General features: G+C 45.0%; 1 protein-coding gene across 3 annotated transcripts in view; it reads right to left on the minus strand.

The window, feature by feature from the left end:
* Window positions 1–4,847: 4,847 nt before the first annotated feature.
* Window positions 4,848–27,003, minus strand: part of SPTBN1 (spectrin beta, non-erythrocytic 1) — a 113,722-nt gene continuing 91,566 nt past the window's right edge. For all 3 annotated transcript variants that reach the window (XM_050972715.1, XM_030236304.2, XM_009093731.4), the window contains 18 exons: window positions 26,758–26,904; window positions 25,149–25,412; window positions 24,627–24,851; window positions 24,393–24,482; window positions 23,872–24,150; window positions 22,637–22,767; window positions 21,139–21,343; window positions 20,657–21,031; window positions 18,740–18,984; window positions 18,237–18,375; window positions 17,236–17,320; window positions 16,537–16,733; window positions 15,450–15,556; window positions 14,855–14,918; window positions 9,684–9,922; window positions 8,264–8,437; window positions 6,593–6,635; window positions 4,848–6,318 (listed from right to left, as the gene is read on the minus strand). In XM_050972715.1, coding sequence (XP_050828672.1) covers window positions 6,103–6,318; window positions 6,593–6,635; window positions 8,264–8,437; window positions 9,684–9,922; window positions 14,855–14,918; window positions 15,450–15,556; window positions 16,537–16,733; window positions 17,236–17,320; window positions 18,237–18,375; window positions 18,740–18,984; window positions 20,657–21,031; window positions 21,139–21,343; window positions 22,637–22,767; window positions 23,872–24,150; window positions 24,393–24,482; window positions 24,627–24,851; window positions 25,149–25,412; window positions 26,758–26,904 — 3,225 coding nt within the window. In that variant the 3' untranslated portion in view covers window positions 4,848–6,102. The remainder of the gene's footprint in view (window positions 6,319–6,592; window positions 6,636–8,263; window positions 8,438–9,683; window positions 9,923–14,854; window positions 14,919–15,449; window positions 15,557–16,536; window positions 16,734–17,235; window positions 17,321–18,236; window positions 18,376–18,739; window positions 18,985–20,656; window positions 21,032–21,138; window positions 21,344–22,636; window positions 22,768–23,871; window positions 24,151–24,392; window positions 24,483–24,626; window positions 24,852–25,148; window positions 25,413–26,757; window positions 26,905–27,003) is intronic.

The raw sequence follows: 27,003 nt of genomic DNA on the forward strand, positions 1-27,003 counted from the left end.
TATATCCTGGGTTTTGGAAAAAAAAAATTATGATCATCATTATTTTAACAATTAAGTACACTAGTCATGCTTGAAGACCCCATAAAAACCTCAAAGAAAAACCTTAAACATGTGGACCAACAAGTTTGGTTTCATTCATTTTTCTCTAATCTGTACTCTCAAGAATTTGGTAATTTTTTTATAGTGGTTGAATTAATTAATTTAAGCATGAGGTTTTGTGTAATTTTTGTGCAATTAAAAAATGGCATTATTACTTTCCTATTAGGAGCTGTCATGCTGCTGAGAATGTTCCTCAATGCTGCAGCCTGCTGTTCACTGTCAGCACAACATAAATATCCTGGATGCTCTCATGGGCTGGTTTTTGGGTGTTAATTCCAAGATCTGGAGCCCTCAGCATCCCAAAGAGAATGGAAGGAGCAACGCAAACCAAGACATTGTGAACCTAAGTTTAAAAAGGGGATTTCTGTTAAAAAAGGTAGTCTGAATATACTTCCAATTTCACATAACTGTAAAAATGAATGTTTTCAAATATACTGAATAATTTAATTAAAAGAGATATAAAAATTGGTAATAGCATTTTCCCTCCTCATTGTGGCAAGGAGCCCATTGGCTGGGAACACATGTCCTGTGACTTTACTACTTTTTTATATTATATTTGAAATGTAAAAACCAACTAATGTAGAGTTTTGGATGAGTAGTACCTGAGTGACAGTCACCATTCTGCTGAAGGGACCATTTGCTGCTGCTGTTGTGTTTTTTGAGGGCTTTGGGGTTGGTTTTCTGTTTGGTTTGCTTCTTTGAAGCAAGCCTTATGTAGAAGATGCCAGAAAGCACCACATCTCAAATGAACTCCAATCCTCTGTGATACATCCTGCCCACTCTGTACATATCCAAGAGCTGTGATTAACAATGAACACTGAGGTTTTCCCTCCCAGAAACATCTGTCTTATGTCCTAGATCTCTGCTCCACAAAATAGCCTTTGTAACTCATATTTTTATGGATGAATGTAGAGCAGATGCACAGAGATGGCATCTTAATTGGTATTTCAAAATTGGTACCTCTTATTTGAGCTGCAAATACTTTTTAAAATGATATAAAATCCCTAATAACTCAGGGGAGGGATCAGAAGCAGGAGCTGTGATCTAGTTCTGTTTATTTGTTGCCTGGCATTACATTAATCCAATCCTGACTGATGCCTCTGGTGATTTTACAATTTAACTACAAAATCATAACAGGGCAGTTGGCTCTAAGCTCTTATTCCTTGTGGGCAGAAATACTGATTTGCATTAATGCAATGCTTGGATCTGGCCAGAAACAGCGTTAGGAGAAAAGGAGAAAAGAAAAAATGGAGCCTTTTCTATCCTCACACCCGTTTCAGAGAGACCTGGCAGACCGGGCTCTTTCCAGAGCCAGCCTGGAGGGAAAGTCCTGACCAGCCATGACAGATTGGTTCTGCTGCTGTCCCAGAGCTGAGCAGGAGAGCCAGGAACGGCAGATGGATCAAACCCGCCCATGACACCTCTGCACTCACACAGCGGCCCAAGGTCTCCCAGACCCCCTCTCTCACGGGATACTGCCAGCCTTCATCCTGCCTGGGGGCTGCCTTTCTGCCAGATCTTCATAGAGCCTCAGCGACCGATTTAAAATCACTGCAGAAAGCTTGATCTTCCCACAGAATCTCCTTTTTCCCTGCCACAGCAAGGATGGTGGAGCTCTTCACCTTTCTGTATCCTGGCTGCCATACTTGACTCAACTTCCCTCCTACGAAGATTCAGCTGAGACATGTCTAAATCTTGCCACGAGTTTACATAACTCCTTAGAAATCCGACTTTCTGAGCGAAGAGAACTTTGATCCGAGCTCTTCATTCTCTCGAGCGCACCAGTAACCCTCGGTGTGCGGTGCCCCGCATCTCCCTGGATACAGTGACCTCTCATGGACGATGCCGGCACTCGGTGAGCAAGGGACAGTTCTGTCTCGGCTGGGCGTGGGAGAAGAATAGCGGTAGCAGCAACAGACTTGAAACAAAATTCGTGTTAGGCCCAGATAATTTTTGCCGTTACAACGCAATGAGCCACCCCAGCGTCTCATCTAACAGGGAAAGAGTATTGTGTGGCATTCCTTACTTTGGAATAGAAAGTAATTGATATTTCAGACGCAGAAAAATGTGTATTCACGCTGCACTGTAGCTGCTCACCACCACCAGGCTGATCAGCTGGGGGGTGGTGCTGAGCAGGGGAGGGTCCGGCAGGCACCGCCGCACAGAACGCTTTCCTTTCATCCCGTTAGGTGCTAGAATGCCTGGCAGCCCGTTTAGTGTCCCGGGGCTGTCCCGGGGGTGCGGCCCCGGCAGCGGCCCCGCTGTGGCTGCGGGCGGGCCGTGCTGCATTATGACACACTGCGGATGCGCCCACGTGCGGCTCGGGAGGCGCCCGGGGACGGCGGCTGAGCGAGGCACACGCCTGCCTTCCACAGCTCGGCACCTGCCCCAGGACAGCCACAGCCGCTTGCTCAGGGGGTGCCCTCCACTGGACAGGGCTGGGGTGTCCACTTCTTCCACTAATTTCATTCTTAACATTAATCACAACCTGATTTTCTGATTTTTTTTTTTTAATGAAAAGGACTAATGTTTGTTTCGACTCATTGGGAATAAAGTTTCTGTATTTCTTCATCCACCTGTGATTAGTAAAGGTAGGGAAAAACAAAACAAAACAAACAACAAACAACAACAACAAAAAAAAAAAAAACCCAGCCACTGAAAGTAGCAAAACTCTCAAACCTGTAAGTTATTTATTACAAAGGTAGATTCTGAAAGACCATACCCATTTAAAGTCTGAGAACTCAACCACAAGAAAGGAGACCATGGTGAAGGGAAAAAACATCTAAACCAATATTTCACCAGGACAGAGATTCATAATTCCTTTCTTTTCCTTTACCATTACCATTAATCTTCCTCATACAAAGTACAGCCCTATCACAGAGCATATTCCCTGTGCAGAACACATGGATTAACAGATTATTTGCATTAATCTAAAAGAAAAGCCTCCCACCAACACATACTAAATTCTGATGGCTAAAGAGTTCTGGGTTTTTTACCCACATTGTGCTCAATTTGCCTGGATATGGGAAGGACCCTCTGAGAGCTTCCCTCAGCTTAGAATGTGATGTGAGGGTCCCTCCAAGATGGAAAAAAGGAGACTGACCTGACTACAGGACAATTCCTGTTCTCACCAATGACAAGCAACACAGCTGGGAAGCAGTTTGCCTTAATTCATTTTCTTTGAAAATTCTTAGGTTCTGTATGACTTCTACAATGTATCTCCAGAGGAAATATCACAACTTGGGTACAAAACAGCTGCAGTAATGTGTTACCCTGTACTAGAAATCCTCACCCTTGAGTGTGGCTCCAGGAGGAACAGAACATTCCATCTGTCAGCAGTCCAGCCAAGGTCACTGGTGCAATTCAGAAAGTATCACAGCCACCTCTGAGCAGGTGACACCAGTAGGAGTGACAGCCTGTTCCAGTTTCAGCCCCATTTCCATCACCACCTTTGCAGTTTCCTCTTCCCCTGGTATTTTCCAGCAGCCGTCCCCCCCTTCACATGGTCCAAGAGATTCCCTCACTTCTCTCCCTCCTGTCCTGGCACACAGATGTGTGCACTGACCTGACTTCTCTGACTTGGCTCTGTCCGGGGAGGCTTCTCCTGACCTCTCTCTGCAGGGAACTGCTCCCTGAGGCTCCAAGGCTTACTGGGATTCACTCCTGCTCCTCAGCAACTTCCAGTCAGTCCCTAAGCAGAAAGGAATTTTATTCAAGTCATTCTTGGGAACAGCTTCCAGTAAGGAGTGAGACAAACAAGAAAACAACTCTAAAGGCAATGTTCAACCAAATCACTATAGAACCACACAGCCCAGGCTGTCCAGACCCATCTGCCTGACTGCTCAGTGGAAGTGACACATATGTAAGGCATCAACATCTCTGTGTGCATGAATCAACTCAGAAAATTGTTTCATAGTCTCCAATAAGGCTGAACTTCAGCTTTTTCTAATGTATTAGATTTTACATTTACAATACTAGCAGTGTTAGCCTACAATTTACTAATAATTAGACTGAACAACATAACATTACAGAGTAAAAACTTGTATACATGAATACTCCATTGTTTAATAACCAAAAACTTTGGAAAACAAGAAAAACCCAGAGAACATATGAAAATAATGAAAATAATTTAAGACACTGTTTTGGTCACATGTTCAGGAAACTGTCACTTGGAAACACATGAGTTTGCAGTTTATCTGCTTTCTTCAAAAATTAATATTTGAGTGGATTTTAACAATCACAGTACATTAAAACCTGGGTTCCTTACATTTCATTGACTTTAAAACATATTGGAGCTTCTTAGAGCTATTCCTATTAGATTGATCCCTAGGTGGCATCCAAGGTAAGGAAGGGAGGTAAGCACTTGAGCAAAAGGTGGGTAGGAAGCTGGAGAGTGGTGCTTACTCAAAATGATGTCCTTTTGCTGCCAACTGGAACATGGAGCTTTACCTCCATCGGGTAAATGTTCAGGGAACTCCATTGCCCAGCCTCTGATGTGCTTACTCCCATCCACTCTGCTGGTTTCACTTCCCACAAAAAGTATCTGTATCAGAATAGTTTTCAAAATATTCATTTAATTCCTTTTCTCTTTATTTTTGGCACTTAATTTGGGAGGCAGGGTAAAAGGGAGGGCAGGTGGGAAGTGAAGGGAAAGAAAAGTGGGAAGAGAGAAAACAACTATTTCAGAATGAACTTTCGCACAAAAGAATGGAATTACATTTGAAGACAGTTCCAGTGCACAGGAGAGATGACATTTTAAAATAACTTTATTTTTGATCCTCTTTCAAAATTATGATTTAACATTGTCAGAAATGAAATAAGAAACTTACCCAGCATATTTAGTTTTAAAAGCATTTAATGACATCGCATATATTTAACAGATAGGGTAAAAGTCTAGAGGTACAGTTCGATACAACTGAAAGCCAGTTCCAGTACTACTCTTGACTACAGGCCCAGTCATTGAAAGTTCATTCCTATTAAATGTAATTTTTGATTGTGCAGTAAGATGAAAATTTTTCATTACAATAGTTACAGTGACAGAAATGCACACTATGTATCAAAGAGCAAGGTAATGTAGCAAAATTATAACACACAGTGCTGCAGCTGACAAGCAAGTAACCATTTGAGTAACATTACTTTTCCAGTAAATGCTTCAGTTCCACTTTTACACTTATTGATGATTTTAAAGGGTTTATTATACATCTAGTCTTATTATACTTTGTACTAGAATTATCTGAAACATACAATATAATGTATTTCGGCAAAAAAAAAAAAAAAAAAAAAGAAATTTGAAATTACAGCTTATTTAAAACTGTACCAGCCTGTTAATCCATCTTGAACACCAACATTCTCATCTGTTGTACTCGATGCAGGGACGCTTCGGGTGGTGTTAAACAAACCTTGGGCTGTGAGTCAACGCATACTTGCACTCTGTTACAGCAAAGAGAACACACTACCACTTGAATTCCTGTTAGAATCGCTGGGGAAGGCTCTACTAGCCAGGATTCAGCATAACAACCTTAACTGGAAGTGAATGCCTTTGAGAATTTGTACATTGGTTTCTCATGTGCACAGTAGATTCGAAAGCACCGCTGCCTTGCATACCAATAGCACTAGGAGTGGGTTATTTTCCAAGACAGCCTCACAAAATTGAGGAACAGTTTAAATATTAAGATCTAATCTACATTAACTTCATTTAAAAAAAACAAAACAAAACAAAACAAAAAATCAAAAAAAAAAACCCAAAAAAAACCCAAACAAAAACAAACCCCCAAAACCTGGTCCTCCCTCTCCTACAGAAGCTGCCCAATGCACCTCATACGTTTGTAACTTTAGATTCTTTTTTTTTTTTGTTGGCTTTTTTTATTTTAAAACGCTCTATAAATAAAAAAATGTCAATCACATTGAGGAACATGAGGCACAGAGAGTAACGTATTGGTTCTGAGCTCGCATGCTGGAATTCCACTGGAACGGTCAGAGAAGTGCAGTGTGTGGAGATGGAATTCACTTCTTTTTACCAAAAAGGCTGAATCTTTTCTCTTTGTCTTTCTCTTTGTCTTTCTCCCGCTTGCCAGGGCTGGACTCGCTGGTTATTGTGACGCTGGCAGGCAGGGTCTGGGCACGGCTGGAGGCTGGAGTGCTCTGGGTGGTCGGGGACACTTCAATTTTGTCTGAAGAGATCGCTGATGTGATGGCCTGAATCCACGTGTTCATCTCCTCCTTCAAGAAGCCCCAAAGGCACAGAACTGTTACAACCAGCACACCCCTCTGACTCCCACCACAGTCCACAGACACAGGTGGAAATGCAAGGAAAACCAGCCCCAGCTCATCCCCTCTGGCTGTGCACCTCCAGAGACACCTCCCAGAGTCTGTACCTGAGCAGCCCTGGGCCTGTGCATCACACAGAGTGCACAGCAGCTCTTAGCAGCTGCTTCTCCCCATGGCACAGCAGCACAGCCAGCCCAGTAACAAACCATAAGAAAAACACACTTACATCGTCTTTGGCTTGGAAGAGGTATTCATTGCCATCGGTCAATCTGGAAAGAAAACACCATCACAAATTTAGCTCAGTAGTGGCCACAGAGCTTCAACTCCTGCTTGTTTGGCTCCAGCACATGAGCAGCCCAAGGCACATAGGACTGCACTGCGAAATGCCCCCAACAACTTGCAGCTATGCACGTAGTAGCTCTGGGCTCTGGACATGCTCAGGGTGGTGCTTGTGTTCCCATGTGGCTGCTGGCTCAGTATTTGCTCTTTCAGGTACAGTTTTCTCCTTTGCAAAACACATTAGCAAAGTTTACTCAATACTTTCAAAAGAAAAATGTCACAGGCAGCACCCAGAGTTTTCATGGCTCCTGTGAAATCCTGCAAAATTGTGCAGCTGCTCTGCTCTTGTAGCTATGGTGGTGCTGCCTCGAGGTCCTGCTCTGAGTATTAGTGATTAGCAGCTGCCTCTCCTCACAGTGAAGGCCACAGTCTCCCTTCTGTGTGATTCCTGTGCTGATTTTACTCAGGTGGTTTAAATGGGATACATTTAACAATATATGTGATGATACATAGAAATGAAACAACAAATGAATATCACCAGAATAAGCAGGAGGCACAGGCAGCAGGAGCTCTGCTGCAGGTTTCCCCATCTTTCCCAACAAAAAGCAAGCATTTTAACAACTCTTTATGAAATAAAATTAAGGATTAAATAGTAAAATAACAGTGCTTGAGTAAAGGAAATATCTACGTGCAAGTAACCAAGGGGCCTGATGCAGGTGATGGAACACTGGGAAAAAAGGGCAGTTGGTTTTTCTGCCTAACTTTGGATTTGGAACAGCATATACTTCCATTAGCAATTCAGAGTGGTTTAAAATAGTCTAAAGGATGAATCACATAGCTGCAGGCCTGTCTTCAAGAAAGGTACATTTCCCTAAATATTTGCTATATATTTCCACATATATTTTCTACAAAGCAAATTTTCCCCAGATAGGGATTCTCGCATCTTTAGAGGATTCCTGTACCAATATAAAATTACACCACCACTCCTGCTCTGCCAAAAAACCCCAAAACACCTTTGTTGGAACACATGACCCGATCAGTTCATAAAGTAAGTCTTCTTTGACAGGATTACCTCACAGCTGTGCAATTATAAATATTTTTTAACTGTTGGCAGCTAGAAGACTGTTCAGTAAACCAAAGAGTTTCCCAAGGAAAAGCCTTTTAAAAAAACCTTTAAGCAACAGGTCTTTCACTTATTTGAGTGAAATGGTCTGTAACTATATGTTCCAGACCTGAATATGTGAGATGTCTTCAGTAGTCTCCCAAATTCATACTGAAAAAATTAAACAAGAGGCTTGATTTGGAAAAGAGCAGAACCACGGTCACTGCTCTCCACCAGTTCCAGAGGGAGCAGCTGAAAAATCCAGCCCTGTGAAATGCAGACCCCCAGCTGCAGGCACACACATCTGGTCTTGTCCCAGATGAAAGTGTTCTGAGTACTGCAACACTGTCCTGTGCTGGCTCGCTCTGATGAACAGAGCAGAGCTCAGGGATAGAAAGAGCTTGCTCAGAAAAGCAGGGGCTGCAGTTAACATTCATGGTCAGCTCCTGGGCTGGGTTTCCTAGTGAACACACCCACCGTGGCTTTCCCCAAGGGCAGAGCACTGCCCCGGTTTACCTGAGCTTGAACACATGCTTCTTCTTTTTGTAATCGACCGCTACTTCGCAGACTGCGTCCTTCAAGCTGACGGGGATCTCGTTGTGGTAAGGGATGCCAGAAGCAGCAGCTTTTGAGTCCTTGTAAAAGCCCATCTCTTGGTTGTTTATGACACAGTACACGTTATGCCATGACCTTTGAGACATGGGAAACAACAAGAGCAGTTATAAATCCAATGCTCTCACCTGCAGAACTGGAGAAACTAACCGTCATTACTTCTGTAAGTTAATGGAGATTGGTTGTGTGAGGATGTGAATGCAGCCTATGCTGTCCCATGAACTGCAGACAGGGAATTCTTTCACGGAAGCACAGCTTCAAGACAAAAGCCAAAGGGAACCGAGATTCCCAGAGCTCCCTGTGACAGCACATCAGCCTTTCCTCACAGTGGGAGGACTGTTTGGCAGACTGGGTACTTTGCATTCTTGAGACAGAAAATTATTGACCTTTTCATGGCAGTGCTCTGTTGTAGAAGGAATTCTCACTGTGCTGCAAAATGATGAATGGAATGGAATGGACCGTGTGTGAAGTCCTTGATTGACACAAATACTCTTAGTGGCTTCATCCACCTCATTCTCTAATAGAACAGTGAAACTTAACAATTACTGGAAAAAGGAATACCCAGACATGGTACTGGTGGCTGTCACTGCCTCAAAGATGTTGTCTGGTGTGAACAACTCCAGTGGCACAAAAATCCTGGTACTGCTGTACTCACTTGAGATCTCAGCTCTGCCAAGTGCTTTGGATCCAGCCAAATCCCACAGATGTTGCTGCAGCTCAGCACTTGCTGTGAACATTTCCCTTGTCAGTCAAGTCATAAATCTGTTTTCAAAAGCTCTCTCAGGCCACAAAGGACCCCAGTCAGCTTTTTCAATACAGACAAATCTCAAAGTTCTGCCTGTTTGAGACCTGCAGGGCATTCCTTGGGAATGGAATTGACTATGGTGCACCAATCGTCCTCTGTTCATGCTGAACAGATTACAGAGTAGGTGGAAAGTGGTAATGTGCAAATAGAAAATGTCAGAAGAATGTGAACATTTCTAGTCTCACACCTACATGGTTTTCTTTTCTTGTGGTAACGTACAACTTGAGAGATCTGGAATCAAATCCCACTACTGCCACAAATTCATCATGTGGAGTGGGAAAGTCGTGGTATCTCTCTGCCTCAGTTCTCCACCTGACAAATGTGGCTAACGCTGCCTTTTGTACCAAATATCTCCAGACTGCAGTTCCCCACATGCAGTGTTCAGCCCTGCAGCCCCGGCCCTGCAGCAACAGGAGCCTGGGAGGTCTCTGTGAGCTGAGAGAAGGCTGGAGATGGCTGTGTGCCATCTTGGGCAGAGCCCTGGGCTGCCCTGCCTGTGTTGCACATGGGGCACTGTACCTGCTGGAGGCTTTCTTGCTGTGTGTCTCCCACTCGTGCTTGCGGTGTAAGAAGCCCTCCATCTGGGCCGAGGGGATCTCCTGCGTTTTGGCCGGGAGGGTTGCAGCAGTCTGGGCCTGAACGCCACTCTTGGCTTTGCGGTCTGACGTCGGGGAAGGAATGGGACTGGACTCTTTGGAACTTGTCCTCTGCTCTGCAGCTCCATTGACCATTTCGTTGGTTTCTGCAGTTTCTGCCACCTAGGAACAGTGGAGAACACGCTCAGGCAGAAGGCCCCAGCACTGAGGTGTTCTGCAGTTAATCTGTCTCCCTGCACAACGTGGCTGTGTATAAACTTTGCCTGGACAATGACACAGGCCAGTAAATTCTTTCTCGCACTCCATGGAGACACAGGAGGCCAAGGAAATTAGAAGGTAGGAATGGATTAGTACCCATTTTATAGGTGGAGAGATGGGAAAATAAAAGCAGCTGAACATCAGTGTGAATTTTACTGTGCTTTGCTCTGCTGGTCAATTCTTTTATATATTGTTATTCCTAGAATGAGAGCATTTAATTCTGTTGCTAAGTACTCAAATGTTTGGAACAGTAACAATCACACTTTCTGCAAACCTAGAGGAACAGTAGAAGTTATACACATCAGCCACCTTAAGTACATTTATGGCATTACTGGGGCATTAAAGGTCCATAAAAGGTATTAACTATGAGTCAGCAGAGAAAGATGTCACAATCGCCCAGGAGCATTTACAAAAATGTGTGCAATTGATTTGTTTCTGTAAAAGCTCCTTTCCCGCTTTCCCCGTTCCCCTAGTGACACAACAAAATCAAAACATGCAGAAATTAGAAAGATTACACCATGCATCTCCACCATCCCAGTTAGGATATTGGATCGTAAAGACAAGGGGAATGAGGTCACGTGTCAATTGATCGAGGTCTGGTTCAGACTGGCGTTATTAGGTGGATTGGATTTTGGTTAAAGGAACTGAAAACCACCACAGTCACACAGCATCACACAGCTATTTACCCCCAAACAAAGACAGAACCAAGGCCTTGCCCATCACTTGCTTTGTTGGTCGCGTTGCCTGGCGCACTGGGATCGATAGCCTAGAGAGCAGCCGTGTTTCCAGCAGCTCTCACTGGTCAAGCTGGCGACGTCTTCAGGAGCCATTCATCCAAAAATCATTTAAATTGGAATCCTAATGGCTATAAGCTTTTGAAATGCAGCTTGGTCCCAGTTTTTTTTTTGTTTTCTTGTACCATTACTTTGACGTGTAGAGCCGTTGGTAGCAGCTCAGGAGTTACACAACCAGTGTGTAGTATTATTATTAGCAAGTTACTAAAGCTCAGTGCTGCTAATGCTCTAGTAGATTACAAACATTCTGGACTGGTTTTATGCAGACAAGCAGGTTTTTGTGAATGGCACAGTAATTAGACATTCCTACTTCTGCACATGGCCTGGACAAATCAAAAGCAGCCAAATTATTATGCAACAAACTCAATTTTGCCACCGTTTGCTAGAACTTCTTACACCTGCCCAGTATCCATTATTGTGCCTCACACCTTGTACCTCACCATTGGCCTATAAAGATCTGAGTGTCAGCTTGCTCTGACCATGGGAAGGATTGGTTAACTGCCTTTAGCAAACTAAACCTCCAGAGTACAGACACTACGCCCTTAAACAGGGAGAGAATCACAGCTCACATTGCACTTCAGTCAGATCTGGTTTACCCTGTCCCTAAAGACACACAGCCTTACACTGCCCCTTTACAATTAGGATCAATCTAAGCCATCAACCCTCACTACTTGTACCCAAATCTCAAAGTATAACAAAAATGTTGCATTACAGTGGGGGAGAGGGTAAATAGATGAGGCTGAAGTTTATCCAAACATGGCCAGAACACAGGTAGTGGAATGAACAACCCCTGAGTCACCATTCATCACCCGTGTCAACCACCCACGGCCAACAGAGCCCTTCAAGAGCAAGGAGAGCCATTTGTACACCTTTCTGTCCAGTGACAGCTCCTGAACCTCAAGCTCTACTTTGCTGCTGGCTGGAGTCCTGTCTGAGGGACCTGACACCTCTTACCAGCTCTGAGGAATCACACAGCCCACAGGAACTTGTCTCCACAGCTTAAATAAACTCCCCAGAAATACCTGGCCCCTGCACTGACACAGAAAGCAGTGCATTTGCTGGAGCAGTACCAGCCAGATGTGAAAACAGGACTGCTTTGGGGGTACCTAGAAACCCTAATCTGAGTTAAACCAGACCAGCACAGCCAGCAGCCACTGCACAGCTGCTCAACCTCTTTTATGAGAAATAATATGGAATTCAGTGCTGCAACCCTGGCTTTGAAAAGTAACGGCCAACTTTAATTACATCATCAGACCTGCACCTTCTACGTCAAATTCTACCGGTTGTAAAAGGGCTAGGAAAAGCTTTTCTGATGCTCTTTCAGGTTTTATTTCCTTTCACGTGTTATCTACAATTAACAGAAAACAAGCAAAATAAATCATGAACAGCTCTGCAAAGGATGTGTCACGAAAATGGAGAAAAAACAGGAGCTGAACACACTTCAGTGGAAACATGCGTGGGGCATGCGGAGACAACGCCACGGAGGACAAACAGCAAACTCCTGTTACAACACAACAGGTCTCGTGTACGTGATACAGTTCTCTCAGTGGGGCCTCAGGGGTTAGTTGGAAGTGCTTTAGTGGCTACAGGCTACTCTGGAAATCTTTAAAGCGGGACTGGGACATGCAACAAGACAGGTGGTGACAATGACACAGGTGCCCCTTTGGATTTCGCAGTGCTTGAAGCAACATCTGCTCAGTTCATCGACTCAAGGCTCTGCCCCACAGCTGAAGAACCAGATGATTTGCCTGCTTCAGATGCAAAGATATGCCAGCCTCTGGGCTCTTCTGTCAAAAGGACCTTCCTAATGCCTTTAGCCAGACCCACAGGCTGCAATAAAGGTGAAATCCTACTCTTCTAGTGCCTGAAATGATGACCTTAATCAATTACTTACTTTTTCTTCATCATCATAAAAGTGGAATTTTTACTTAAGTGTACTAATACAAATTGAAAAAAATCTATCTCTAGAAATTCCTTCTACAGACTACTTTTTTCACCAAAATACATGTGAAGGCTCTGCAGATGGTGGAGTCTGAAGCTACAGCTATCCTGCCCTGGGAACTGACACACTTTCGAGGCACAGGGCAGCCACCAGAGCATCCCCATAAATTCATATGAATTCATATGGAATTTTTAAAAGCATTAAGAAGCTACATGTTGTTATCCTGACAAAAGAAAAAAAAAACAAAACAAAACATGCATCATGAAGTGGAAAGACAAAAGTACAGTTACTGAAGCACATCCTTTCAATCACCGCTCTCAGTTCACAAGCTCAGTCCACACAGAACAATCCATCTGCGCTGCTCAGCCAGTTGTCAGAAACCAAAATTCTGAGCAACAGCAGCACATCTTGTGCCTCACTGACACAGCTCTGTACACCCAAGGTATTGCAACACAGGACTCGACAAACTGAGCTTGGAAGTTCTCATGGAAGACTGAAGTGCAGATGGCAAAGATGAACATGGAAATGCATCATGTAGCATGGCAATAAAACAAAATTTCAAAAGAAGCAAACAGATGATGTATAAGGCTGTGCTAAATAACAAGATGATTATCTGGGATGTACTTGAAGATCACCTTACGTTCCCTGCCACAACTGTAGAGAATTTATTAACATTAGAATGTGCAACAGCTCACTTCAGGGCTGAATGCTAAAGAAGAACCAAATGGTTTTACTTCCAGAAAGAGAAAGATGGAACTGCTGTGTACTGGGGAGCATTGGCAGAGTCTGTGTGTAGACTCAGACCTAACTAGGATGGGCTTCTTAAAGCCGAACTTGTGCTGAAAGGCATTTCCTGCCAGAGCCCTCGGCTGGGACTCTGATATCCACAGATCCCAGCCTGCCAGGAGCCTTTCCTGCACTGAATGTGACCCCAGAGAGCCAGACTCAGCAACAAAGAGAACTGTCCTTTCACTCAAAGCTTTAACTGAAACAAGGAGGCTCTGCAGGAAGGGGGAGGGAGGGGAGCCAGATTCAGCTCTTGTGTTGCTTTAACTCCAAGGACATTTACTGGCATTGTCATGGCTGCACGTGAGGATTCTTGGCATGCATCCTGACTGCACTGGGACACCCCCTGTCAAGAAGGAGCGAGTAAGCCATGGAGCATTCAGCCTGCACCTATGTAAAATAAAGAGCTGGGATCTTAGAGAGTGTATTTTATTTAGTTTTTAAAAGAAAGCATCACATCCTCTCCCCAAGGGGTTACACCCTACTCTCATTTATGCCCCTGCCTCTCTGGTGCCCAGAAATAAAATTGCTGTAGTGTCATCTGGACAGGACTGAGGCCAAAAGGGGGCCCAACACAGCAAATCACAACCCTGCATGAGGACCAAACTCCCAGATAAATCTAGATACTGGTCTTGAATGGTTTATTTCACTTTTATTTGTCTCTGCAGTCAATGAGTCCATTCTGTATGGAATGTTATACAAACTAACCTTAAGGCTTTTATTTGTCCACAGTCACACTCCCCCCCTCCCAGCCCTTCCTGCCCAGCTCACTCATGTGGATTATCTTTGGCCTGGTACATAACTCTTGCTAATGCAGCTGATTTAATAAAGTTGCCGTGCTGAGACCTGTTAGTATAACTCGATGCGTCATACCTGTCAGGTCCTAGTGCTCTTCTTCATTAGGATGTAATCTCATTACATCTCAATTACTCATATAAAGGACGCTTTCGCTGGAAAATCTTAATGCTATTAGCGACATGAAAAACTCACAGTAAATAACATGAAATAAATGTGTCACCTTAAAGCAACTGAGTGTCAGTGGGGAGATTCAAATAAACAAAGATTAAAGTGAAGCAAATATATGTCCAAGGGGCTGCTAATTAAATAAAAGTCAACTGATGGGAAGGAAGAGAAAAGCAGCAGGGAAATCTGAAGCCAAAAGATTAAACCAGTACCAGTAAACCATACTGAAAAAAAGGTTTCTGTTGCTGCAAGTGATTCTGTGGCTCACAGTCCAGACCACGAGCGGTCATTGGCTGTCCGTCTGCTAATAAAGTTTTTGTAGTTTTGGTAGGTTTGGGAGCGGTAACTAACCCGTGGAGATTCCTGGTCTGAGGGCAAACCGTTTTGGGAAACTTGTTCTCCTTTTGTCCCATCCCTGTTGGAGAGAGGAAAAAAAAAGAAATTGTATAAGGTTCTTGGAAGTCACCCATCTTGTTCAAGAAAATGAGATTTTCTTACAGAATATTAATTTAAGAAATCCAAGTATGTTTCTAAAATCCTCAGGCCCAACTGAATAAATCCAGTGTGAAGTGAGATTTAACCAGACTTTACTGACAATTACCTTACAAATAAACCTCCTCCTATCACATAAGCAATTTAATAAATGGCTTAAAATCTGTAAATGATGCTCATCAAAGAAAAAAGCCAAGTTGGTTCAGAAACTGCAATTCATGGCCCAGAGGACAAAAGCAGCATTCCCACTTTTGGGCCAGGGATGCCTCAGCAGTGATAGCTGGAAGAAAATGGAAACTTGGCACGGAATTCAGGGGTTTGGGAGAGGTCCTGTCCCCATAAACCACCAAGCCTTCTAACAAGGGCCATATTACAAACCCATACAACCTCCTCTCCTTTCACAGCACATTTTCAGCCCAAGGATTTCCCAAGGGAAGTGCAGAGTCCAGCTCACCACTGCTGCTGGGAGTCTCCATCCTCTGCAACCTTGGGCTCCGGTGTGGGTGGCTGCCTCTTCCGCTCCTCCTCCTCTTGCTGCCGACGCACTTCCAGCAGTTCCAGCTGGGAGAGGAAACATTTCTTATTTAAAAACACTGCTCATTTTTGGTGGGGTGTTATAGAAACTAGCAACAATTCTGTATGGTTTTCTGGAACATTACTGAAATTAAAGTGAATGGGGATAAAATTGAAAGGCATCAGGCTTTAAAACCATTTGTGGCACTGAATGTGTCAGGGAGGGCATCAGCACCAGACCCTCTGACAGCAGCTCTCCAGTGGCCACATCTATTTTCCACCTCATTCTATTAGAACAAAACCCAGACAAACAAGAAAACAGCCCAAGTTATTAAAATATCCAAAAGTGACATCTTCTTGTCTGCTTGCCAAACACAGAAATAAAACGTTTCCTGTCTGAATCCCTGAAATTACCCATCCCCATAAAACCAGCCTGATTTGTGAAGATGCTGAGAAACTCCAGTTCCTTTTGTCTGCAGCTGTGACACTCAGTGTGTGTGAAAACCCAGGCCACTTCAACTGTAGTGTATAAAGCCAAGTTGTTCTCCAAATATGGTAAAATGCTCTCCAAGCATTAATGACCAACACTGCAGTTGTGTTCAAATTGGGGTTTGGGTTTTTTTTGCTCATTGTGTCTTCCTAGAGGACAATACAGCCTTGCACTGGAGCAGTCACAACACAACAAACATCACTGTCACTGCCCCCTTCTCACCACTGTCATCTTTAACCAAAAATAACTGGCCAACCAGTACAGCAGAGGGCAAACTGTTCAGCTCTGAAATTTCCTTCTGGGTCACCACTCCCAGGCCTGAGACAGCTCCTGCTTACTCTTAAGGTCATTTATCATTTAGGCTTTTTCCTTGCAGATTGCTGAGTTCAAATAACCCAGAGAGGGTTTTTAGTATGGCTGGAAGTAGGAAACTTCAGGCTCTGTGTGGTTGGCTGAGATCGATCAACAAACAACCAAGAAATGAAGACCAAGTTGGTGATGCTGGGAGCTGTTCCAAGGCACCAGGAGTGACACTCACCGTGGTCAGTCTCTCCAGCGCTGCAAACCTCTCGTCCCAGGTAGCCGCGGATTTCTCAAACGCTTCGTGCCGCTTGATTAATTTCTCCACCTCGTCCACGCTCTGCCCTATCTCACGACTGGACAGGTAGGGCTCCTGTCCCAGCAGCCAGGCCTCAGCCACACTTGCATCTCTGGAGAACTGGTGCACCTCCAAAACTGAGCAGAGAGGGCACAGGGGTCAGTGCCATTACTGCCACAAAGAAGAGCATCGTGGCAGCTTTGGGATTTATCTAAACCCAGCCAGGGAACAAAGTACACCACTTGGCTAGTGCCTGTTCAGTGAAACTGGTCACTGAAAAGACTGACATTTCTCCTACTGGCTTTGCTGTAGGAAAAATGCAAGTTTCATTTTGCAAACTTAGTGTGGTTTTCTGTTCTAATCTGCTGTAACCTACTATTTTCAGCATAGAAATTGAAATGTGACACCTGCAAATACAGCAGAGCTCCAAATTTGATTATACAGAGCAAGATCTCTTGGTTTCAAACTCATTATTTAACAACAAACAGGTGTGAACCTTGCAGATATTCCAGCACAAACACGCTTCCAAGCACTCTAACAGAAAAGTGGGGAGCTGCAGGTTTTTTTCAATGCTCAGAAAGGCACAATGAAGAAAGTTAGATATGGCCCAGCCCAAAATAAATCCAAGAGTGTCCTTACTCAGTCTCAGCCACTCCCATCTGTCTTCCCATTTGTCAATCATTTCTTTTCTCTTTTCTGTCAGCTGCAGGAGCTTTTCCTTGATCTGGATGGAGAGCAGAGAGGAGGGCTATTACACAAGCATCAGGCAGCAGTTCCCCCCAGCCCTGCACTGACAGACACTGCACAAATTCCTCAGGAAGTGACTTCACCGTGCAAACAACAGCTGTTTTTCTCTTCCAAGTATAAATAAATGTGACATTTCCATTAAAATATCACATTTGCATAAGCATTCAGTGTCTGTTAAAAGCTACAGCACACAGAGTATTTGATAAAAGGGTGTAATGGACAAACAAATGTAAATAGTGCAATCAGGCACTGAATCTTCTGCCCTTTTCCAGTGAATAATGCAAAATAATAATAATGCTGCTCAGGGCTGTTGCAGAAGCTCTCTCCTTCCTGAGAGGGAAGTGCCTCACAATCTTTGGTTACCCTCCCTTCCCCAAAGGGAGGCAGGAGAAGCAAGGGCTGAGCCTCTATCCTCTGGCCTAGACACCTCAGAAAATAAATCAAGGCTTTCAGCAGTTGGATATGGTTCTCTTAATATTCCTTGAATTTAGTCCCTACACAACAAACATTTTCCTGCTCATTCCCCTGGCAGGCCTCTCCACAGCATTCCATTTCCCCTGCAGGAAGTTCAGGATGTCTCACAGCTGCCTCTGCCCTTGATTAAGGAAGACACCTTTCCATCACAGAGCCATTCTCTGCAGAATGGAATGCAACAACTTCTTTGCATTTTTGGGGCTGAAAATGACACTTTAAATCTCAGTATCACCTCTGTTACCCACCATGCATTGCCAGAGTGAAGTTATACCCTGATTTCCCAACAGCACATAAATGCACTTGTCCCTAAGGTGACACTTGTCATAACTCCTGTGGGTGACACAGGAGTGAAACAGGGCAGGTTTCTCCCTTGCAAAGAACCCCCAGGAGCCCATGGCTGTATGCAGGGAACACGGTACCTCCTCAGATGCATAGTGTTTCCTGGCCAGCAGAGACTTGCCAAGCTCAATGCACGTAGTGAAGCTGTCATTTCGGGCATCAATTTCTGCTTTGATCCCCTGGTGATTGTTCATGAGCAGTTCCACAGATGAAACATCCCTAAAATGACCAGAAACACAGATTTTGGATTCAACAGCTGCTACATTTTTAAAACTGACCCAGAACTCCATATGGAAAAAATTGGTTCTCAGATTGTCTTTGTAGTTCAGGAAGCTTTTCCCAAGGAACAGCACCATTCTGGCCTGAATCAGAGATCAAATAACCCCAGAGTGAGACCAAATCTCTCTGGGTACAATTTTCCATGGCAATTATTCCAGCAGCCACCCACATGAGCAAGTTGCTCCAGCAGCAGGCTCTGAAAGCCACTCTCAGTGATGAGAGTAGTGACACCCTACAGATGTTCCTCAGGTGACAGATGTTCTTCAGCCTTATCTTTGGATGGAGAAGGGATGCCTTGCATTACCTTGGCTTTTCCTGGGCTTCTATCTGCCGGATAACGTCCTCCATCCAGAGCATGAGGTCCCGAACCATGCTGAAGAAGCGGAATTTGTCTCCTGTGTCCACCAGCCTCACCCTGCGGCCCTCACAGGCATCCAGCAGTGCCTTCCATGCCTCAAGGACCTCGTTTTCCCTCTTCTGGATGTCATCAGCCTTGTCCCCTGCGTAGGCAGCCTGGAGGCGCGCTGCATCCTCCTGCAGCTGTCGCACCTGCAGCAGGGTGGGAGAGACAAAGCCATCAGTGGGGCTGTGACTCCTGAGTCACAAAGACAGGGACACTTATCTGCTAATTCCTCACCTGAGGGGCTTTCTAAAGCCACTGCAAATGGATTAGGTCTGTTCACACCAGAAAGGTCTGTGCTGTTAGTGAGCCAGTACTATCCCTCAGAGAACTGTAGGATCAAGGGATAGCAAAGATTTGCCACTGCCTGAACTCACTGTAAGACACAGGGCCAAAATCAAGTGTCTGTTACGTGTCAGGGCAAATGAGTACCATTTTCATCATCTAATTCCCTTCCTCTCATACAAGGGACAAAAACACCTGGGAACTCAGTGTCCAGACCACTACTGCAGCTGACAGAGGGTATTTTTCAAAAATGTAGATAATGACTTCAAAGAGAAGAAAGTGTGGAAATATTAAGAATCTTCTACTATTAGAAATCTTTTCCTTTCAAACACTGTCTTGGGATGGCAAATGCTAATTCCTGTCTGTTTTCCATATTTTGCAAGCCAGGAAACATTCCATTAGCTTTTGTCTAAGAATTAATTATTTTTAACATCAAATCAATAGCCTTCTACCTACAGCCACAGAGACCATGCCTCTCTCAAAATGATCCACCTCGGTGCTCTGGCTGTTTCACCCAGAAATTATCCTAAGTGCCTTCCCCACAGCTCTGCGCTGTGATTACATATTCCTTTTTGATTATAATTACATTTTGAGAGACTGGGATTGATGTTTGGTGAATGTCTCCCATTTTCTGTATAAGATCTACAGCTTCTGAAAGTAAAACACCTGGAAAATCAAATGCTTGCTCTATCTCCTTTTAGTCTAAATTGCAACCTAACAGAGAATTGGCTGGCAGCTGGGCCATAAAAGCTCTTTCTTGATCTACTGGGATAAATACAGTCAGTTGTAATTCCTCCATTCCTTAAACAACTTGTTCCCCAAATTCTCCTTGTGGCAGCTGATTGTTGTATTTTGATTTAGAATCCCCCCTGTGCTGTATCAGCAGCTGCCACCTTCTACTTGGCACACCTTAGCTTCAAAAGATTCAGAATTAGATCAAGTTTGGATGCTTTTCAAAATCTTTGCCTGAACTGTGGATTTTAAATCTCTTTTGCTCTCAAGAAAGGCCATATTTAATTCAGAATGCCCAGGTTGATAACCAAGACAGAAAGCCTCATTGTAGACCTTTGCCTCTCAGAAAGGAAAAATAAACAGTGCCTGGCACAAAGGATTTGACTGGGGCTTTTTGGTGTTTTTTAAAACAAAAAAACGAAACTGACCAACAAAATTAAAACCAAACCTCAAAAAGCCAACCAGGCTTATACATAACTTCATATTTTGTACTTTAAATCAATACAGAAGCTCTCTGCCTTTCTCATTTCTTCTTCAGCCAAGGACAGGAAATGGAATAACATCCAACAACTGCCAACATGTTCAGAAACCAGTGTACTTACAGATTGCTACTTTAGATTTCAACTGAATGCAAAGACAGAGCAGCAGCCAGACAGATAAGGAAAGGATGCAGGTGAGGTTATTCCCACAGCACTACATGTGGGAGTAGCTGGCAGCACTCTGTCTCCCCGCCATGGAGGGGCCAAGGGCAGCAGTAAACTCTGCAGCTCAGGTTCCCACACCCACAGTTCACCTGCCACACACCTGGGTGCCCAGGGCCTGGATGTCGTGCTCAAACGTCGTGTGCATTCTCTGTAGTGTTTCCACTGTGTTTTGGTCTCTACCAAGCTCCTCGGGCAGTTTCTTATGTTTGTCTTGGATACGTCCTAAGATCTCCTTGGCATCGTGGTAAAATTTGTGCAGTTCATAAGAGGCTGCGAGGATTTGTGTTCTCGTGTCGATGAGCTCCAGGAGATCCGCCCAGGCCTCATTGAGTCCGTCCTTCCACTCGGCGATGGTGGCAGCGTCCGAGTGGCCGGAGTTGATGAGTTCATCGGCCATGTGGTTGACGGTGTCCACCCGCTCCTGCCCGATGTTCCCGGTGTCCCGGGCGAACTCCCGGAACCGCTCCTGCAGCATCTGCGAGGCACAGAAAGAGCCTCATGCAGCACTGTGGCTACTCAGAGAGCTGAGCAAGCCAAGCCACCCCCTGTGAGCAGCACCAGAGAGGCCCTCCAAGGACTCACCGTGACGTGTTCGTAGTCCTGGCCCAGCTCGTGGGACCCTGCCACCACCTCCCTCTCGGCAATCCACTGCTCCAGGTCATCCACCTCGCGGTTGAGCTGGAACAGCCGGTGCCTCTCGTCCAGCTTGCCCCTCCTCTCCTCTGCCAGGTCCTTCAGGCCCGCGTAGAGCTTGTCCACCTTGGACTGGCGCATGCTGATGCGCTCGCTGGAAAAGCAAGCAGCACTGAGTCTGCACGGCCTTTGCAAGCAAAGCCCAGTGGGGAAAACTGCAAAGAATAGAAGTCCCTAGGGGTATTTAATCCACAAAATGCCTGTCTGCTGCAGGCAGGAATTTGACTTGGATGTGTGGACGAATCCTCTGCTAGCAGAGGTGGCAGCAATAGCTGGGAAGCTTGTCTGTCCTGCACTGTAAGCCCCTGGCTTTAGAGAGGGGAGCTGGAATCCAGCTCTCCATTTGTCTGGACACAGAGCACACCAGAGACTTCTCCCAAAGCTACAGGCAGGATCTGAGCTGCTGAGGCAGGGAGCAGTTCCTTCTCAGTTAAACTCTGCTTCAGAGTTCAGCAGCACTCATGGGTTTCTTACCCCTTAAAGCTCAGCATTTGCACAAGGGATGAATATTTCTACTTGCTGTATCTTTTGCCTCTATTTTGTCTGAGCCACTCAGTGCTGTCAAAGCACCTTCCATCTGCCTTGTAAAGTTGATGATGTTATTCTGGTACTCAGACAGCTCAGCCAGGAAATCTGCTCTCATCAGAAGCGATCATGACCACAAGAGAGTGCTTTCGAGTTAAATAACAACCTTCCACCAGAGGCAGAGTGTGTCTGGCCTAGGCCAGGGCCACCTTACAGCCTGTGCAGGCTGAGCAGTTAAATACATCAGCCTCAGAGTGGAATCAGCTTTGGAGCTGAACCCAGTGGAGAATTCTATCTGCTGAGCTGCACCTCTTACAGCAAAATTGTTCTTAAGCTTCCTGAGTTCTCCCTCAGGGAAAGCAATTTATGAAAAGTGAGATAAATTTACCAAAAGTAAGATGGTAATGTGCCCATGTTTAAAGCATCTGATTCCAGGCTGTGATTCTGCTGGAAAAAGAGAAGAAGCAGATCTCGGGGAGCTCTGAAGAAGGATTAATGACAGTGACCTTCTCTGCTGGACATTAAAGTTGGTTGGAAGAGCAGATCTGGACCTTGGCCTGAGGACTGCTCTGCTCCATGAGGTTCAGCAGTGTGCCAAGACCTGACACTGCAGCCTGCACAGGGGACAGGTATTCCAGGTGTCCAGAACCACCAGAAATCAGCAGCTGCACATACTGACCCTGTCTCTGGGCAAATCAGGTGGTCCAACTGACACCTTGAATTGAGTGAGGCTAAACTTCTCTTCACCTGCATGAGCCTCTGAGCTACTTACTCTCTGCAGTGGTCTTTGTGTGTCAGAACCACCCAAAGGGACTGAATTGCTAAAAGAACTCATAATCCAATTAAAAATGGCAATTAATACCTTTCTGGGTGATTATCTGCCACCAAAGTTCTGCTGGTCTTTGAAAGCTGGTGCACAGTTTCAGCATAATCTTCTACAGCTTGTTCCAAAATCTGGTGTTTCTTCAGCATGGACACTGCACTCTGTTCATCCTGTAAAGGTGACAGAAAATGGCAGGAAGAATTATAAGGAGCTGCTCCCAAGTACAGCCTGAAGTCCTTCTGCCAATGGTACAGTACAGTTGATGTCACAGCAAACAGTACCCCCAGAAAGCAAAATAATGAGTGAAAGAGAGAATGCACCAATCCCTGTGGGGTGCAGAACAAAATTACATCAGCTGGGCACTGAGTGTGTTGAGTTTCCTCTTCTATGAAGCTTTTTATGTGTTTCCACAGCACTGGTGCAGGGCTCAGAAACGTGGAACAGATTAAGACACACCACTAGTCAGGCATCTCAACAACAGCATGGGGCAAAGAAAAGAAATCCTACACAGTCCATGCCAATGGGTTCTCCATCAAAGTGTCTGGAGAAGTTCCAATTGAAACTTTTTATGCACTGTTATAGCTAAGAAAACCAGCCTCCTGCTCTCAGTGTTAACTGATACTGTCAATAAGTCTTTTCAATACAATATTTTGCATAGTGAGCTATTTGCAATAGATAAAAAGAAAACAAGCCATTGTTAATGGGAGACTGAACACCTGTGGAATGTGTTCTCCTGATACAAAGCTAAACTTTATTTTACCAGGGCAGGAAACACGGTGCATTTATGTTGATAACAAACAAGCTCCAGCACTAACACCTCCTTGGAAAACAGGATTTTACGTTCTCTTTGGTATGGTGTGAAGCTGGGAGTCAAAGCTGATGGTCACTGGGAGTCAAGGTGGTGACAGTGGTAGCAGCTGACTGACCACCAGGCCCCATTCCTGTACCCATACATTCAGGTATGTTGTGCTGCCACTCAAAACTAACAGAAAACTGGACCTAACTGGACCACGCTGGTAATCCTGGCCTTGCAGTGAAGGCAGGCACAGAGTTGCCCTCTACAGTGTGAGGATGCTTCCCTGGTTCCATACAGCACAGCCTATCCTGCACACGATCAAAGATGTCAGAACAGGTAGAAGCCATGATCACTTGGCTACACCAGGAAGTTACATTTGTTTATGTTACCATTCCATAGAGCCACACCAAATTATGTCACCTGCCTCCCTCCAGCAAAGCAATTAAGGCCACAGTAGTGTCACTGTGGAGCTGCTCACCTTGGCTTTCTCTTCTGACATCATGTAGAGCTCCTGCTCACTCATCCAGGCCTCAGCCTCGGCTGCATCGAAGTAATACTGCTGAGCCCTGTGAGACTCCTCCAGGCGCTTGTGGCGCTTCTCCGACTCCTCGATGAGGAGGTTCCACAGCTGCTTCAAGTCTGCAAGTCTCTGCTGGATGACTTCAGCATTGGGGCTGCTCTCTGTGATGATGTTCTGACTCCTCTCAAAAATGTCATCGATACGAGGCTGGTGACCCTGGATTTCCTTCTGAAGGGTCTACATGGGAGAAAACTGACTGATGAGACAATGCACAAATGAAAAGAAAATACAAGCCAGGGGTCTTAACTCCAGAGGGGCAGCAAAACACACACCATCAGCTCATGTGGACAACCCTGGAGCTGTGCCACCCCCTGTGGTCATGCCATAGCACCCATTGTTTTACCCCAAACATTTCCTTCCCAAATTAGTCAGCACTAAGGAGAAATAGCAGGTATGGAGCTCTAACAGCACCTACTTACCTGATTTTTCTTTATTAGTAGCTGCACAGTCTGGAGGTTGTGTCCATGATCAGTAGATGTAGCTATGGGCATCCTCTCTCCGACCCACAACTGAAAGAGAGAGCACACATGATTTCAAGCAACCCCAGATACACTTGGGACAGCAGAGAGAGGCTGGAACACACAAGCTGCCAAAAGCAGAAGTATTCCAACATTTTCCTACTGGCTGGGGAATGGGATTTCTTTGATACTCACGATTTCATCTTCCACATCCCGGTTGAACTGGTGGATCTCTTTAGAGGCCAGCAGGTTGGCCTTTCTCTCATTCAAAGGCTCCAGCAGCTCCAAGAATTTCTTTTCTACGGTAAGGCGTTTGCCATCGACTTCATCTGTACTCTTGCCCTCTTGGCTCAAAGCCTTTGCCTGGCTTTGCAGCTCCTCTATCTCCTTCTTACGGACATCCATTTGATTCTCCAGCATCTAAACAGAAACATGGCAAAAGGGTCCTGAAAACCAGGATGAAAGCTGTTCATACAATTAGGGCATATCAACAGCTTCCTCAGAAGGGAGAACAGATGCTGGTCAGTGATGATTTACCATATTAATAACCATTGTCTGATTTGTTGCTGGATGACTTTCTTGTTCTTCTTAAAGATACATGAAAGAATAGGAAGAAAGAAAAGCAGTTCTTTCTTTTCTAAACTGAAAGCCTGCCCTACCCATTCCTTTTAGTGCAGGTATCTGCTTCCTGCCTGCTGCACCCCATGCTCTGTTTACCTGCTGCTTCTTCAACAGGATGTTGACACTGGTGAGATCTTTTCCGTAGTCATCCGACTGGATTTGGCTCTCCAAACCATTCAGCCACTTATCCAGGTCTGCACAGCTCTGGGTAAAAAGCTCTGCCTTGTTTGCATCGAAGAGACGCTGAGCCTTGGTCTGGGTGGTGGATTCAAGCTCGTCCCACATTTGGTGGAGACCGGTCAGCTTCTCTTTCACCACGGCCTCAGTCTCTGGTTTCTCTGCAATGAGCTGCATTCCCTCCTGCAAAGCAAAGAGCAACCAAATGGTACCTCCTTGGGAGCACTCACAGCCCGTTAGGGCAATTATCCTGATTAATAAGCACTCAGGATTTCTCATCTGCTGGCAGCATCAACCACTCATTTTCTATCTCCAATTACCCAGTGACTCCTTCCAGAACATCAGCTCCCAGGTCTCTCTGCTGCCTGGAAGAGGGATTTTTAGCAATGGGAAGGTCAAGCAATGCCTCCTTTCTCTTCTGCATTGCACATGTTGCCCAAAGGGAGCTCCTGGGGCCATGGCTCAGGCAGGATGGAGCAGGGAGCTAGAGCTGCACACACAGCATTTCCTGAGGCCCCAGCTCCTTTGGGCCACATCACCAGAGAACCATGAACACACAGCATAATGCTGGGAGAGTTTGGGAAATATTGTCTCCATTCTAATTACCCCTATCTATCTATTCAGCTGGGTGCAGATGGGAATGCTGCCCCCAACCCAGAACATTCCATATGAATGTTAATCCAGGGACTGTCACAACTCTGCACACAACCCTGGTCCTTTGCTGCAATCTGATTTTTCAGAGGCAAAGGAGAAGGATGTATTAGCATCACTAAAAAGGAACTTCCAGTACCAAGAGCAGCCTTCTAATTACACCATTAAAGGGTATTGCTATTTGTAGATCAGAGAAAAGCCTCTAATGGGATATGGAGTGCCAAAGTGGGAGAGGAAATGAGCAATTAAGCTAACTTACACTGAACAGAAACCCACTGTCAGAGCTAAAGAGGAGACTCCTCAGTGCTCCAGAGCTGCACAGGAGAAATGGGGAGGGGGGGGAAGTACAGCTCATCACAGCATATTAAGGCTTCAAATAACTTGATACAGAGCTGTGAATCTTAATTAATCACAAAACTGGATGTTCTTTACCTCATGTCCTAATTTTGTATGGGGAAAGGCAGCTTGGCTATAGTTGTAAATGAATGAAAGCCAGCTTAGCAGCACAGAAGAATAAACTCAGTTATTCTCTATATTCTGTTATTTCCCAGGAAGTGTTTCTGCTTCATTGGTTCAAATCCCAACACTTGCCCCACTTACCCTTTGGGTATGAAATTTAGGCTCTGCCTTCCTTCTGGCAGATAGGAAGGACTAGACAAAACTAAACTGGCACCTTAGCCAATGTCTGAGTGAATGTCTTGGACAAAAGACTTTTAACATCAATGAAGAATAAAATGGGTTGGATGGAGACACAATGCACCAGAAATCTCAGCTGTGGGATGATTTAAGGACCAGTTCTGCAGAGGAACAGATCCCATCTCTGTGCAAAACCACCCTGGACTAAGACAAGGGCATTTTTTGGATGTTCTTTACCTACCTTTTCAATCTTCTCCAGCCACTCTTTGTTGGATGCAAGCTCTGCCATGAATGCCTGATGCTTCAGCCACTTGCTGTGCAAGTTCCTCGCCTCATCATAGGACATATCCTGGGCTGTGAGCATCTTCTCATTGATCCAGAGGGAGAGCTGGAAAGGAAAATACATGGGGGTGTGAGGAAACATTCCTGTGTGAAATAATGCAAAATGCCTCCAGATCAAGGATAAAGAGATGCATCTACAGAAGAG

The sequence above is a fragment of the Serinus canaria genome, chromosome 3, assembly GCF_022539315.1.
Source record: "Serinus canaria isolate serCan28SL12 chromosome 3, serCan2020, whole genome shotgun sequence".
Lineage (NCBI taxonomy): Eukaryota > Metazoa > Chordata > Aves > Passeriformes > Fringillidae > Serinus > Serinus canaria.